The sequence below is a fragment of the Podarcis filfolensis genome (genome assembly GCF_964270895.1).
Source record: "Podarcis filfolensis genome assembly, chromosome: 17".
In the NCBI taxonomy this organism is placed as follows: domain Eukaryota; kingdom Metazoa; phylum Chordata; class Lepidosauria; order Squamata; family Lacertidae; genus Podarcis; species Podarcis filfolensis.
The window spans coordinates 18,341,725-18,357,567 of NC_139621.1; the positions used below are offsets into that span (position 1 = coordinate 18,341,725).

A 15,843-nucleotide genomic window follows, 5' to 3' on the forward strand; every position below is an offset into this window, starting at 1 on the left:
GCTCTGACATACCAGGTGTAAAACATGGCTTCCCCAAAAAAATACTGGTAAGTGTAGCATGTTTAGGGTGCTGAGAGTTTTTAGGAAATCCTATTTCCCTCACAGAGCCACAATTCCCAGAGTTCGCTGGGAAGAGAGATTGTTAAACCCCTCAGAATTCTTTGGGGAAACGATGTTTAAGGTGGTAGAATACTGTGTTTCATTATGCATATTAAAGTTTATTTGCTCAATGTGTGTGGTTGAAGTGGGTCTAAGGTTCTGCTGTTGATGAGTTGATTGCCCCCCCCCCCTGTGTTTGCTTATGTCTGTGTTGAGCAGGTGAATTTATAGAGAATTACATGGAGCAGGACTTGTAATTGCACAGGTGTGTGCAACATGTGGTAAGAAACATGCAGTGGAATTTGGTTGCAGCATTACATTGTGTGTTTTATGCCATCCAATTGGATGGGTATGCACTTGTGGCCTTATTGTTGCTGGGAGTAGTAACCTGTGCTGGCTTCCAAGGAACAACTGGGAGCCTTAAAGTGCTCCTGATTGTTCCCTGGCAAGGGAAGCTTGCTGGCCGTGCTTCTTGTAACTGCTGATCAGCCAACTGGCGGTGACAGCTACCCTGCAGCGACCAACTGCATTATGGCATTCCCCCAAGGGAACTCTATGGCAGCCGATCCCAGCAGGCTTCCTGTAAGCGCTGAACATTTTGGATGTTATTTCAGTGGACGATCAGAACCACACAGAGGGTTTCTCACTTGCTGCATACCCAGCCTCCTTGCTTTTAATCACATCCTTTTTTACTGGCATGTCAGAAAAAGCTTCAGTAGTTACCATAATTTTTTGTAGGTTAGGTTGCTGAACAAGCCCAGTAGAAAAGTTATGAACTCCACATAGGGGAGACCCCATACTAATGCTGTCTTTCAGGAAAGAATGCCTTGCTGATTTCATAAATTTCAGGATGCATGGAAAGAGGTTTCCTATAGCTCCATACCGTATTACTCCCAAACCCCACAGAAACCTGTTTTATTCCCAGGATCAGTTAACACCAGCAAGGGGACCTAGCTGACTGTCCTCACCACCATATTTAGTGACTTCTGCATTAGTCTGGCTGAAAATAGCCATCAAGTCTACATCTTAATGTAGGGGAGACGAGAGTTCATTCATATAGTTGATTTATTGTACAGAAAACTTATTCATGTAACGTAACCTTATGTGGCTTTTGCCATGGCTAGTGATTCAAAGCTTTATTTATTTATTTTCCCACATCATAATATGAAACTATTCCAATGTCTCTTGGGAGTACATACTTTCTTACACCACTTTTTTCTCACTAAGCTCAGCTATCAATACCGTTCCAGCACGCCTTCAGACCCCTGTAGTCCCAACTTCCTTGTTGGTTTTCTCCTCACTTCAGAATCTCAATATTTCTCTCTCTCTGAATTTTGTACGGAGCAGCCAACTGTGAAGTTAGTAATCCAGATTTCTTTCCTTCTTTTTCAAAAATCATCGTCAACATCAGGATTTAACCTTGTGGTGGTGGTGGTGGCGGTGCTGGTGGTGCTTCTGGGCCACTAGGTGGGGGTGGGGGTGGGGGAGCAGCTCCAGGTTCGCTTGGTGGAGGTGGAGGTGGTGCTGCTGGGCCACCAGGTGGTGGTGGGGGTGCAGCTCCAGGTTCGCTTGGTGGAGGTGGTGGTGCTGCTGCTGGGCCACCAGGTGGGGGTGGTGGTGCAGCTCCAGGCTCGCTTGGTGGAGGTGGTGGTGGTGCTGCTGCTGGACCACCAGATGGTGGCGGGGGTGCAGCTGCAGGCTCACTTGGTGGGGGTGGTGGTGGTGCTGGCTCATTTGGTGGTGGTGCTGCTGCTGGTGCACTTGGAGGTGGTGCTTCAGTTGATGGGGCTTGAGAGGGTGCCACTATTTCAGATGGTTCTGTCTCTCTAAGCCTGATTGACTCTAGAGTGCGGGCTGATTCATCAGAAAATGATGACACCTCATCTACTGAGTGTACAACAGGATCAAATGTTAGCATCCTTGAGGGTTTAGCCACCGAGGGGCTCCGTCCTACTGATCTTGGTCCGGACTCGTTCCATATCAAGCTCTCAGTTCTAGACATTGCAGATTTGGATGGATAGGGATGGAAAAAGGATGGCCCAAATAGTGCTTGATTTTCAGAAGAAGTAAATGAGAGCTCTGTGTAACTGGAATGCAAAGAGGGGGTGTTGATTTTGTGTTTGCTGTTTCTAAGGATCTCAGGGCTGCGTCACTCGAAATACCTTCCCACATGGAAGACACCCCCATGCACAGCATGTCCTATGTAGGTTTCTCCACAATGCAGAGCATTTGCCTGCAACCTGCATGGTCATCTGACACACAGTTGCTTTACCAAGCCACTTCCATGTGGAGATGGCAGCATGCAGGCATATTAGGGGAGATGCGAGAAATGTATGTTAAAAAGGGACAGGCAGCTTTTTGCCCCCAGTGACAGGGCCCTGCCCCCCTTTAATATCAGAGCAAGAACATATAGCACCTATAAGTATAAAGTTGCAAGATGGAGTGTTCCCATTCCAAGATTTGAGTCAGTTAATCATGTATTCTGCCTTCCAGGATACTCCATTCCATTGCTCTTCCTCCCCTGCTCCTATAGCAGTTAGCCAGTGTTCTGCGCCCACTGAGCATGTTCTGTCTTGACTGAGTTGTTTTGCCTCTTCTACTACAAATTAGGTTTTTTTATGGGGGTTTTAAAAAAATACTTCTCTAAACCTTTGGGTTCCCCCAAGCCTACTGATGCCTTCCTCTTGTGTGTGGATGATGCCATTTTGGCTACACAAGGAACCACATTTAGATAATGTGTTGACTATTAATACAGAATATACAGATGGATCGTTAGAATTCATCATTTGTGTGACGGGAAGACTTACCTAATTCTTTTGCTACATTGGTATATAGTCATACCACAAAGCATTGTAAGCAATATTAAAACACACAGAGTTGCTGAGGATACAGCCAACAGTATCTGTTCCCGGGGTCGTGGTCTTTCTTCTTCTTTGGAGACAAGTTGTATGCGCTTCTCAATCTCTGCATTGTCTGAAACTTAAGGCAGGGCGGTTGTTTAAAATTAATAAAATGGAAACAGCTGTTTACCTTTAAACCCACTAAATTGCTTACCAAATTCTGTATGAAAAGAAGTCGATGTGTGATCAGCAAGAATTAAAACCATACATTTTAACTTTATGAAGCATTCTTTTTGCTAAATGATGGAAAAACTAAAAGATGTGGTACCAAGCATTTTGTTGTTGTTAAATTAACTGAATTACAAGTATCAACAGATTCATCGGCATAGCAATGAATGAACAAATGAATGGAAACCAATTATTCACTATATAAGTAAGTTATCATCATCAAGCTCTGAATATAATTTTTTTAATATATGTTGAAAACTGCTTATTGTACATCTTTGTATAGGTCACTGTTTTATCTGCAGTTGTTGCCATTGTTGCCTTTGTTGTTATACTGTAGATTTTCTGAAGCCAGCCCAGACTGAAAAAAAAATCCTGAAAGATTTATCTTATAGTGGTTCTCCAGGCAATGGGTATTCCACTATGGGGGAGCAATCCAAAAACACTTTTGTGCATGCATTTGCCATTTGGACTTGGTGCACAGATGTCATAGAGAGAAGTGTATTCTTGGTTTATCTGAGAGATCTTGACAGCACATGTTGAAAATATATGGGCAGGGCTGCAGGAATCCTAGATACCTGATCCTCTGGATAGAAAATTCCCAGGGATTTGAAAAAGTAACCCAGTTTTCATGTCACAGTCTACCAGGGGTCACTAACATTTTTTGACTAGCGGGCAGATTTTGAACTTTGAGAGAGTGTTAGAGTACCTACCAGTCACAAAATGACTGCCATGGAGGGGGCATGGCATAACAAAATTAGAGAGACAATCACTCCCAACAACTTTATGCACATACTATGGGAAGTCAGCTATGTCTTAATGGTTCCTAATTATGGAGATTATACACACTCACTGATGCTGTTGTCGTCTAGTAACAACAGAGAGTGTTCCTCAATACAGTGGAACCTCGGTCGTCAAATGCTTCGGAAGCTGAATGCTTCGGTTTTTGAATGCCAACAACCTGGAAATGAATACTTCCATTTTCGAACACGCATCGGAAGTTGAACAACTTCTGAGGCGTGTTTCTCCATTTTTTCAATGGATTTTGCCAACTGGCAATTGCGCCTGAGTTGTCAAACATTTCAAAAGTCGAACGGTTTTCCAGAACGGATTACATTCAACAACCAAGGTTCCACTGTACAGTACTGAGGAAAATATATAAGATAACCACACCACTCTCATTTCACAGAAATCATTTAGAAGGTACCTGCACAATTTGCCCCTTATCTTTCTTTCTAGGAGAACTTGAGGCCTTTTTCTTTTTCTTTTTTTTTTGTAATTGAAAACTCAGTCTGGGGCACCTGCTCAGTGACACACCACTGCGGGTCACAGGCTGGTGACCCCTGCAAGTAATCCATAGTTGATGTTTAACTGTGAATGTGCTGATCTGGTTTAGCATCATGTTTGATGTAGGGATGGGTTCTTTTGCTTTAACAAATCATCACTAAAAGAAGCAGCAGCAGTGGCTACAGATCATAGTTTGTTTGAGGCAAAACATACCACAGTCTCTAGGCTAGAAATAAAGCTAAGTCAAGGCTGGATCCTTGAAAATTTAAGTATTTTTCAGCTCTAAATATAGGCAATACAAAATATTCGTATCTTGTGCAAATGTTATGTAAGGTAAGATCATATGGCAATTTCTGATTTCACCCCTGCTAAATTGTGTCCTTACTTGGTACCGGTTGGAAAAAGAGATCTTTTACTGGACTTCTGTCAAAATCTTCATTAAACATTCGTCCTGTAATAAACGTTAAGAATGCAATTCAATTAAAAACAAATATTTAATTTGTGCAATACTTCTTATGTACATAGTTCAAGCATAGCTAATGCACTGTCCATTATGTCCAAGCCAGGGATCATGGTTTCTTTCTTCAAACAATTTGGTCAGTAATTCACAGCTAACCTTTAACTATGGTTTATATTGGCATGCAAATGCGGTCATTGACAACTCTTTTTACTGATTCCTGAAAATCCACAGGAATCTCCCCAAAGGGGGCATGGGGGCAAAGTATATACAGGCAACCCTTCATTTATGTGGGGGTTAAGTTCCAAGGCACCACATGCTTAAGTAAAATCATGTATATTTGAAACACCATTGAAAAAGCCTGCAAACACCCCATTCCACCTCCACCCCATTCTGCCTCCTTTTGTGACTTTTTTGACCACTTCCGGGCTTTGATGTGATAAGTGTTAGAAACTGAGATATGAAAGCTAGGAGCTAATTGACACCATAAACTTAGGTTATGGGCGCAACAATGGAATGTCTAGGTGTGCTTTTTTATAGCAAGAATACAAAGCTGAATATGAATGAACTGCAGCTAAAATATTATGTTCATTTTTCACATGGTCTTGTCCTTCCCCTGCCCACCCCCTAATGTTCTTAAGAGGGTCTCTTCTCCAATCTTCAGAGAATAGCTGGAAGTGGGGAGGCAGAAAAAGGTCCTCCTTTCCTTCCACTCTGCAGTTTTAATCTGAAATCTTAGGCACGGGACTGTGCCCAAAGCTCAGAAACTGCTCGCACTTAGGAAATTCCCTGTTGCAAAATGCGCCTAGAACAATGGGAGTTTCAAACACTGGATGTGATGTGTGGTCACACACATATCGAATGCACATAAATGGGGGGTTGCCCGTACCCCAAATAAATAATACATAGCAAGCATCAGAGATTAGACCTAGGTGTTCTGGTAGCTTTGGTAACTGAACAATAGTGAGACCTAAGTAGATATGGCCTCTGAAGAATTATTTGTATGGTTGGATCACATGGAAGTTTCTCCACAGCTAACTGTGCCCTTACCTGGTACCGGATGAAAAAGGACATCTTCTGGTTGATTTTTATAAACATCTTCATTCTTTGGTGGTACTATAATAAAAGTTAAGAAATATGTGATTCGGTTAAAAAAATAAATCAGATTCCTTGTTCACTAATTTCTTATGAACATAGGTCATGGGGTAGTTAATGAACTGGCTTTGTACTATGTCCAAACTTGGGACCGTGGTTTGTTTTGCTCAAACAAATCACAATCTGTAATCCAAACTTGTTTGTCTGAGATTGTGGTTTGTCTGAAACAAAACAAAACAAATCCCCAGTTGATTCATAAAGGTAAGTGGCCTCTATCTCTAGATTGCAGTTGTAGAGGGTAGGTGGGAAGAAAGGGCAGTAACTGAATGGGCCCCTCCTCCATGCTTTTCCCTCTAAGAGAGAGAAAAAAAAAGACCGCTATGGGAAGAGTTAAACCTCTCCCCTCAGGGCAGGAAAGGGTTAATATGCCACACTCTCACTGCAGGTGGAGATTCCAGACAGGAAGGGGTTAAGCCCACCCACCCCATATAGGTAAATTTGGGATGTGCAGCCCACAGCAGCCCTAGAGTCAGGTAAGTGAGGCACTGGGCCTTGGGAAAGAGCTGTGAGAGCCTTGACAGGGTCCTAGAGTCCTCCTGCCTCCTTTCTAAAGGCCAGGTAGCACTTTCCCAGCTTTGGGAAGGAGATAGATAGGCTATAGGACCCTGCCAGAGCCTTACACCTCCCTCCCCAAACCCAGTGCCTCACTTACCCAGCTTTGGGAAGGCTGCATGTTGTCAAATTTTGGCTTTGCTCCACCCCACCCCCCGCTGCGTGACAAGACAGCGTGCAGTCTATGGGTTCTGTGTCCACTTGGTATAAAAAAAGAGAAGCAAAGCAGCCCAGAACTATGTGTTCACAGTAAACCACAGTTTTCATTATCCATGGTTTACTGTGACATGCAAATGAGGTCACTATCAACTCTTCAGAATTTAAATTGGTTCCTGAAAATCTAGTGATGGCTGCCTGAAAATGTAAATATGGGCCATGAAAGTGCACTTTTTGTGCAAACCAGTAACTATGGTTTATCATGACATGCAAATATGATATGCAAGGTTGGACCACATGGGATTTCCAGGTTTCATCACCACTAACTGTTCTTACGTGGTATTGGATGGAAAAGGTGATCAATGGATAGACTTTTGTCAACATCTTCATTATCTTGTAATCCAACATCTTCATGATTCTGTGGCCCTACAGTAAAGTTAAGAACTGTGCAATTCAATTAAAATTAAGCAATCACTTAAAAATAAGCAATCCTTTTGTTTCTAGTTAATGAACTGGCTTAGTATTATGTCTTACCTGGGGATTATGGTTTCTTTTACTGATGAATGATCAGTAGTCTAAGAATAAATATCAGCTACAGATTGTAGTTTGTCTGAGGCAAAACAGACCACAGTTCCCAGCTCAGACATAAAGCTAAGCCACAGATGTTGTTTTGTTTCTCTCGCATACTAGCAGGGAAGAATAAAGTGGCCCAGACCCAACAAATACATTGCCAACATTTTTCAGCAGTAGTACCAATTCCTGAAAACCCAGTGAAGGCTCCATGAAAAATTACATGGTTTTTTCCAGTCCTAGATATGGGCAATACAAAATGCACATACATAATGTGGGTTCACACACAAATTTCAGTTTTAAGCACTGCTGAACTATGTCCTTACCTGCTACTCAATAGAAAAAGACACCTCTGGATGGATGTTTGTCAACTTCTTCATTATCCCATACTTCTGTAACAAAGTTGCAGAAGTATGCAGTATTTTTTAATGCACCCACCACTTTCTTTGTCCATTGTTTTGTTATGTACATACAGTAAGCTCACAACTTTCCTGGGGTTCCAGGAAAAATGCCTTTGGCAATCCCACCTGCCACTGAACCCAGTGCATTTTGACTATATGCAATTTTGGCTTTAGGCATGATCCCCAGAACATAACCCCCACGTAATTTGCAGGCTTACTGTAGTTATTTGTTTTTTAAGTGCAGAGATAGCCCTCTTCCCAGTGTGAAGAAGAACGACGACTTTGGCACTACTCTCCTTATTGTATAGTCTGGCTGTGCAAATTCCAACATCAGCCATGAAAGACAAAGATCAAGGAGAATGAACAGCTGGAACCTTGTTGTAATTAAAACCGTGCCATTATTATTCATTGGTACACAAGTGTAGAGTTTTGCTGCTCATGGCTACGCAGCATGCAGAAGCAAACACTTGAAGTAAGAAAGAGGGGTTCTTTTGATTGGGAGCTACACTGAAGACCAAATGGAGCATCTGTTACCACTGCCTACTCCATATGAAAATGGAGGTCCGCCATTTTCCAGAACTAGCTGTTTCCTAGTTCTGCTGGATCTCTCAGTGGCCTTTGATACCATTGACTGTGACATCCTTCTGAACTGTCTAGAGGAGCTGGGGACACTGTTATACATTGACTTTATCCCTTGCAACTTGTTCATGCGTTGTGAATTTATACATATCTTCTGTCCATTTGTTGAAGAGAGCCACATTTTTTTCCTTCCAGTTCATCAATACTAGTCTTTTTTCCATACTGCCCCTTAGTTAGATTCCAAGTACTGGGAATATAATTCAAAAGGATATTTTCCTCTGCAAATCTAATGTTTTTCCATACAGTTGCATTAATCATTTCTGCTACCCTCTCCCAAAAATATACCAATGTGGGACATTGTATGAACATAAGTTTTAAAGAAGCATTATCATCTCCAGCAGCTAGATGTCTTAGATAGCCCTTTCCTAACTCCAGTAAATTCAAAATATAATTTTTTTGTACGAGTCTTAGTCTAAGGTCCAGAAACACCCTTGTTATAGAACTTAGCACAGTTTCCCTTTGCTTGGTTGAGATTGACATCCCTAATACGTTATTCCATTTGTCCCTTAATATCTGCATATCAAACTGGTTTGCTGTATAAACATTTTCATAAGGTGACAGTGGGGTATTTTTTGTTACATAAGTGTTGATCAGATGTTTTAATAACTCTGGGCCTCTGAGGCCGTAAAAGTTGCTGGTCTTTTGCCTTATAATTCTTTTTATTTTTAATAAAGAATAATAAAAAATTTACCTTCCATTATAGAAATCTTATGTACAGCAGGGTGTATGATGATGTGCTTCGTACTTCCTTCCTCCTCCTTCTCGTTCGCTTTCTTCTCATGATTTATCCGAATAATAACTTTATGTTTCTCTAGATAAATGAGGTACATTTTAAAAAAATTACTTTATTCAATTATGGTTGAAAGAGCAGAAGCCTGCTATGAATTCTTCATCCAAACCCAACATCAGACCTTTAAACGATACTCTGAGACAATAGTCTTCAGTTTTTCCAGACCTTGGATCTACCTTTAACCCAAACATGCATCCGAAGACCCATTTCTTAATGTTATACCATATACTTGTAGGTTTGTTAGTGCTAGCGTTGCAACCCACGCCTTAGATCAGGCCATGCTCTGGCAGTGGGTCCCAACCCAGCAATTGAAGACCAATACTCTTAAGAGTGGGGTTGGGAACCTTTGGCCCTCCAGGAGTTGACAAGCGACAACTCCCATCAGCTCCAACTCACATGGGGGCGGTAGGAGTTATAGTACAGCAACATCTGGGGAGTCAAAGATTTCCCCAGCCCGGCTCTAAGATAATTATATAACAGGTTTATATGTTTCAAATGGATTACTGTTAGGTCACGATACTAATATCCATCAGAGGTCTGCTTGAGGCCACGGAAACCAGTGGACTGAAGGATGACTAACTTCTGTGCTAGATTTAGTCCATTATGGCTACATGGAACCTCCAGATTTAGATATACCAATGAATCTCAGTGGCTGAGGAATGACAGCAGGGAAGGGCAACTGCCTCCATGGTCTCACATGTGGGCTTTCTAGAGGAATCTGGGTGGTCACTGTGAGAAGTGGATTTGCTGGCCTACATCCTGGTCCTGGATTTGCTGGTCCTACATCCTGCGGTCTGATCCAAGGTGAGTTGCAATAGGAGCACTACCACCATTGCAAATATATGCTTAAAAGATTTAAGAAGTGGGTCCCGAAATGCAAGTTTGGGTTAAATGTAGGTCCTGGGTCTGTAAAGGTTGAAGGCATACCTGGCCTATATGGAGCTATGGTCAGATCCACCAGGGTTCTTCTCATATTCTTAACATGACTACAGACGGAGACAAAAGGCAAATAATAGCTGTGGACAGGAAGACAAGGTATCCAGCCACCAACACACCCCAAATCGCTGAATTTTGTTGCCAGTAGAGTGGTGTCAGAAAATAAAGGGGCAGGAGATTAAAATATTCAACAAAGTACACCATACATAATAGAGAACAGAAGAGTCCAGCTGAAGAGAGGTTCTGAGTGACACCATACAATGATTATTGTCTGACCTAGTCACTTTCATTTCCTCCCCCCCCCCCAGCCGTTCGTTGTTTGTGGTTTTGCAGCACAATAGTAGTGTACAATCATCATGTTCTTATATGTGGCATATAGCTTTCAAAGAGATCATACCTTTAGTAGCTCCTGCAAATATTAATGATGATAAAAAGATGAACAGTAGCAGATTCATAAGGGAAACTGTCCAACGTCTCAAATCATTCTTCTGGGCGAGTCTCACTCTTTCCCTGCTGGAATCATTCATGTTGCATGCTGTAGTTTCTCATTATGACATCACCATGCCCTTTAACCTCACAATGAACCAGCTGGAGAAGAATGGAAGACTGGGCATTTTGCAGAATTAAAACAAACACATCTAACTTGGATCAATTTCCAAACTACCCAGAATTCTGGGGAGAGGGGGATGTGCATCAAATGTGCTGTAAATGTGCAGCGCGTGCACAGCTTAAGTGTACAAAAAAATCCCTGAAGGACAGAATATGGTAAGGCTTATGAAGGGTGTGGTTTGAGGTGAGGGTGTGTGGTTGAGGCCAAGAAGTTTTCTGGGGGCCAGACAGAGAGGCCTGGGGTGGCCTGAGGTTCAACTCTGACCATAGGCAGTGTTGTCAAAAGTATAATGGTTCCAGCTTCCTTGGAAATAATTGCTTCTGTTCATCTAGGCATTTGGCTCTGAATTGGGTGATAATCCAAGTATGTATTGCTATTCATCTTTTACTAGGGTAGGGTAGAATTGGTCCGTATGTTACTGAAGGATGAGCGCTTTCAGTCAATTGTTATTTTAGCTTTTCGGTACGCTTTATTTTTTGTTACCATTTATGCTTTAATAATTGTATTGCTCTGAGACACTTTTGTACTAAGCGATGAATAAATGCAAATAATAGCAGTAACAACAGTAATATTTTCTTCCTTCCAGTGTTTGTCTGCTGCTTGTGATAAGGTAAAGGATTCTGCATATGCTCACAGCTACTCTTCTTTTTAATACTGTTACCCATTTCCGGAGCTGATCCCAAGCATTTAAATGTGTTCTAGAGCTGTGCTTTGGGAAATCCTAGTCAAAATAAAGCCTTCAGAGAAGTGGGGCAGGGAGGGGAGGAACAGGATGAGGAAACAGGTGTATACAAAGAGGCAAAGGGGCAAGGAAAGGAGAAATGTGAAAAATGAAGGGGGAAGGGAAACAAAATGATTTAGGGTGTGGGGTAGAAATAGTGAGTGGGAAACAGGAAAAAGAGGCCAAGAAGGAAAAGCAAGGTCTGGGTCAAAAAAGTATATTTAAATCAACTTTTTTTGGAAAGGTCAGAAAAGAGAGAGAATTGTGTGGAAATTAGGCACGACAGGATTAGAAAAGAATGGAAGTGCTCAGATAACTTAATGGGAGAAAAGGGGAGAATGAATGACTGTGAGGTACTGAGATAGTTTTTAAACTGCAAAGGAGGAGAGGAAGAAAGGAAAAAGAGAAGCATTTGGCACACATTTGGCTAAGAAGGGATTGACCGCTTGGACTACTGCAATGCGCTCTACTTGGGGCTACCTTTGAAGGTGACCCGGAAACTGCAATTAATCCAGAATGCGGCAGCTAGACTGGTGACTGGGAGTGGCCACCAGGACCACATAACACCGGTTCTGAGAGATCTGCATTGGCTCCCAGTATGTTTCCAAGCACAATTCAAAGTGTTGGTGCTGACCTTTAAAGCCCTAAACGGCCTCGGTCCTGTATACCTGAAGGAGCATCTCCACCCTCATCGTTCAGCCCAGACACTGAGATCCAGTGCCGAGGGCCTTCTGGGGGTTCCCTCATTGCGAGAAGTAAGGTTACAGGGAACCAGGCAGAGGGCCTTCTCGGTAGTGGCACCTGCCCTGTGGAACGCCCTCCCAGCAGATGTCAAGGCAATAAACAACTATTTTACTTTTAAAAGACAACTGAAGGCAGCCTTCTTTAGGGAAGTTTTTAATGTCTAATGCTGTATTGTTTTTAATATTCAGTTGGAAGCCGCCCAGAGTGGCTGGGGAAACCCAGCCAGATGGGCGGGGTATAAATAATAAATTTAAAAAAAAAATTGACTGACATTTGTTTAGCAAACCCCGCTTTAAGCACCACCACCACCCAAACTACCATCATGGGGTAGAGTGCAGGGGCAAATACAAGAGAGCTATCTCCCTATCTGTAAAATAAAATGTTACAGGGATTGGGGGAGGTTGAAAGTGAAGGCAGGAAAACGACACTCTTAAACCTAAAGCAAAAACAAATGTAATTTGTACACCCTGCTATAAATGCCCAGCCCACCATTTGTCTGCACAAGGCAGACCTATTGCTGAGGGCTGCTTCAGATCCAGTCCTTGCCCGGCAGCTGCTGAAGGATGCCAGCTTGGCTGGGAAGAAAAGTACAAGGGACTTGGGGGGGAGGGGAGGAGAAGCCAAGCAGCCACCCCCCTGTACCACGTTAGTTAGCCCAGCTCTGCCTCAGCCCAAAGATGGAAACAGAATATTATTGTAAGCCAGCCTGTGCAGTGTCATGGTTAGTGTCAGACAAGGACTGAGGAGACCAGGGTTCAAATCCCCATGAAATAACTGGGCATAGCTGTCAACCTTCCCTTTTTTTGTGGGAAATTCCCTTATTCCAGCGCCGTTTTCCGCTGCTTCCTGCTACTATCCCGGATTGTTAGATATCCCATAGACTGTCCCCAGGACAGGTGAGGCTGCTGATTCCTTATTTTTAAATCTGAAAGTTGACAGCTATGTAACTGGGTGACCTTGGGTTAGGGTAGTTGTGAGAATACTATAGGGAAGAGAAGAGGCAGGCAATGTAACCGAAGGAGCTGGCTGAGCTGCACTGGAATGATGCATAAGGAAGCTGGAACGATTTGTCCCTCTTGCTTTCTTTGGTCTGGAGCTAAAAATATTACCTGTTACACGTTCTGTGCCTTTAGCTATATCCTGGAATGCAGCGAATAAAAAAGTATTTCCCCTTCGCCATACAGTCTAAAGTTCAGCCACTAATATCTTGCTCCTTGGGCAGAGGCATCATGCAGTTACTAACATCCTACAGAAAGGGCTTCTTATGCGGTGGTGCAACCTTTCTGGATCGCATCCATCTCCTGGAACCTTCTTGTTTAGGGATGCAGGCTGAGCTCTGGGGATGCCTCTGTGCGCGACACCGAGATGCAGACCTCATAGATGCGGAAGGTGGCAAAGGCGCCAGCCACAATGCAGCAAATGCCCACGATGTACCACCAGTTGAAGGCACCAAAGGAAACCCCATTTAAAATGCAGTAGATCCCAAAAGAGATGGCAGCAATGACAGAGATTATCTGTAGGCAGACAGGTGGGTCACTTCCTCTCTCTTGCATAGCCGGGTCAGCAAGTTAAGTCTTTTCCAAGCTAAAATGATCAATGATTCTGGGTTCTGTATTGTTTTTTTTTAAAAAGTTGCTGAGAGAAGTGAAGTCTGTCTACTGTGGTGTGCTCATGGTGTGCGCAATATATATTAGTACTTGGCTAGAAGGATTAAGGTTCTGTAGGCATCTTATCTTAATTTCCAATTATGTTAAGTGGCCCACAATCCATCTGATTCCATTAAGCATCTCAGAATGCACAATACCTTAATTTATTTGGTGGAAATAAGATGCACATAAAAACTTGGGTAGCAGAGGGTGGAGAAAATCAGCAAAACTGTTTTGTTGCTCCCATCTTCGACACAGGAGGCTTCTCCTTGGGCAAAACATCTGAGGAACTTCAGTGGTAGTTTAACTATGATATTAGCGTCATTTAAGTTAGGGAAGCCCAGACTTCCCTAACAGAAGTGCAAGCCAAGATTAGCTTACTACGCTGATGCTGGTAAGATGCTCCTAGAAGCTCCCATTTTTATTTTTTTAAGTGTTGGTGCTGACCTTTAAAGCTCTAAACGGCCTTGGTCCAGTATATCTGAAGGAGCGTCTCCACCCCCGTCGTTCTACCCAGACACTGAGGTCCAGCACCAAGGGCCTTCTGGCAGTTCCCTTGCTGCGAGAAGCCAAGTTAGAGGGACCTGGGCAGAGGGCCTTCCTGGTGGCGGCACGCGCCCTGTGGAACGCCCTCCCACCAGATGTCAAAGAGAACAGCAACTACCAGACTTTTAGAAGACATCTGAAGGCAGCCCTGTTTAGGGAAGCTTTTAATGTTTAATGTATTACAGTATTTTAATATTTTTTTGGAAGCCGCCCAGAGTGGCTGGGGAAGCCCAGCCAGATGGGTAGGGTGTAAACAATATTATTATTATTATTATTATTATTATTATTATTATTATTATTACTATTATTATTACTATTATTATTATTATTATTATTATTATTTTCTTATTACTTTCATATCCCAAGCCTTCAGGTGCTGGGTATGGTTCCCTCCTCCCCATTTCATCCCCATAACACCTCTGCGAGGCAAGCTGGGCTCAGACAGTGACTGGCTCAGTGAGGCTTCCTGGCTGAGTTTCTTGAGGATTTGAACCTCATCCAACACTAATCACACTGGCTCTCCAACCAATCTATGCAATAATATGCCTGTTCAGGTCAGATGTCCTTCTAGGACAGGGAGAGAACATGCAGCAGTATCTTACAATGGAGGTAACTTGTGGGTTGACCCTGATTTTAGGTTCTGAATGTGCATTCTAGGGTATGCTCTGTTCACACAGGGGCCAGAGAGACTGGTTGACGCTAGCTCATCGCACATGGAGTTATATATCCATAACTCTCTTGCTGCACAGTGCTGCTAGGGAACGTGAGTAATGGCAGATTAACTACTTTCGAACTCCTTGCACTCCATTGCTGATACAGTGGTACCTCGGGTTATATACGCTTCAGGTTACACACTGGGTGACCTTGGGCCAGTCACACTTCTTTGAAGTCTCTCAGCCCCACTCACCTCACAGAGTGTTTGTTGTGGGGGAGGAAGGGAAAGGAGAATGTTAGCCGCTTTGAGACTCCTGAAGGGGAGTGAAAGGCGGGATATCAAATCCAAACTCCTCCTCTTCTTCTTTTACTCCACTAAGCCAGAAATAGTGCTTCAGGTTAAGAACTTTGCTTCAGGATAAGAACAGAAATCGGACTCTGGCGGCACGGCGGCAGCAGGAGGCCCCATTAGCTAAAGTGGTGCTTCAGGTTAAGAACAGTTTCAGGTTAAGTACGGACCTCCGGAACGAATTAAGTACTTAACCCGAGGTACCACTGTACTTTCTTTTGATAAGCTCCTGAGTTTCTTGGACCAGTTTGAAAAGTACTGCAACAGTTGAGGAGGCTCATCATTTTGTTCACAGCATGAATGAATCTAGCTAGCTGGGTTAGATCCAGACTTAAGTCATATGCAGAGTAAGCCCACTGGACCAATGAGACTTAAGTTACTCATAACTTAAGCCACATTGGTTTTAATTAGTCTACTTTAAATACGACAACGTCTTGGATCTAAACTGCTCTTTTTACTGCTGGGC

At 43.0% G+C, this 15,843-nt stretch overlaps 1 protein-coding gene and 1 long non-coding RNA gene across 2 annotated transcripts; one reads left to right on the forward strand and one right to left on the reverse strand.

The window, feature by feature from the left end:
- Positions 1 to 1,146: 1,146 nt before the first annotated feature.
- Positions 1,147 to 10,647, reverse strand: LOC310752731 (uncharacterized protein). The gene is made up of 7 exons (XM_083593663.1): positions 10,505 to 10,647; positions 9,073 to 9,192; positions 7,108 to 7,197; positions 5,959 to 6,024; positions 4,837 to 4,902; positions 2,907 to 3,078; positions 1,147 to 2,186 (listed from the first exon to the last, which is right to left on the reverse strand). The coding sequence occupies exons 1-7, from the start codon at positions 10,632 to 10,634 to the stop codon at positions 1,514 to 1,516; spliced, it is 1,317 nt and encodes a 438-aa protein (XP_083449789.1). The 5' UTR covers positions 10,635 to 10,647; the 3' UTR covers positions 1,147 to 1,513.
- Positions 10,648 to 10,794: 147 nt separating this feature from the next.
- Positions 10,795 to 14,337, forward strand: LOC310753073. The gene is made up of 3 exons (XR_014543151.1): positions 10,795 to 10,872; positions 11,304 to 11,327; positions 13,405 to 14,337. It is a non-coding gene; the product is annotated as an uncharacterized lncRNA (long non-coding RNA).
- The last annotated feature ends 1,506 nt before the right edge of the window (positions 14,338 to 15,843 follow it).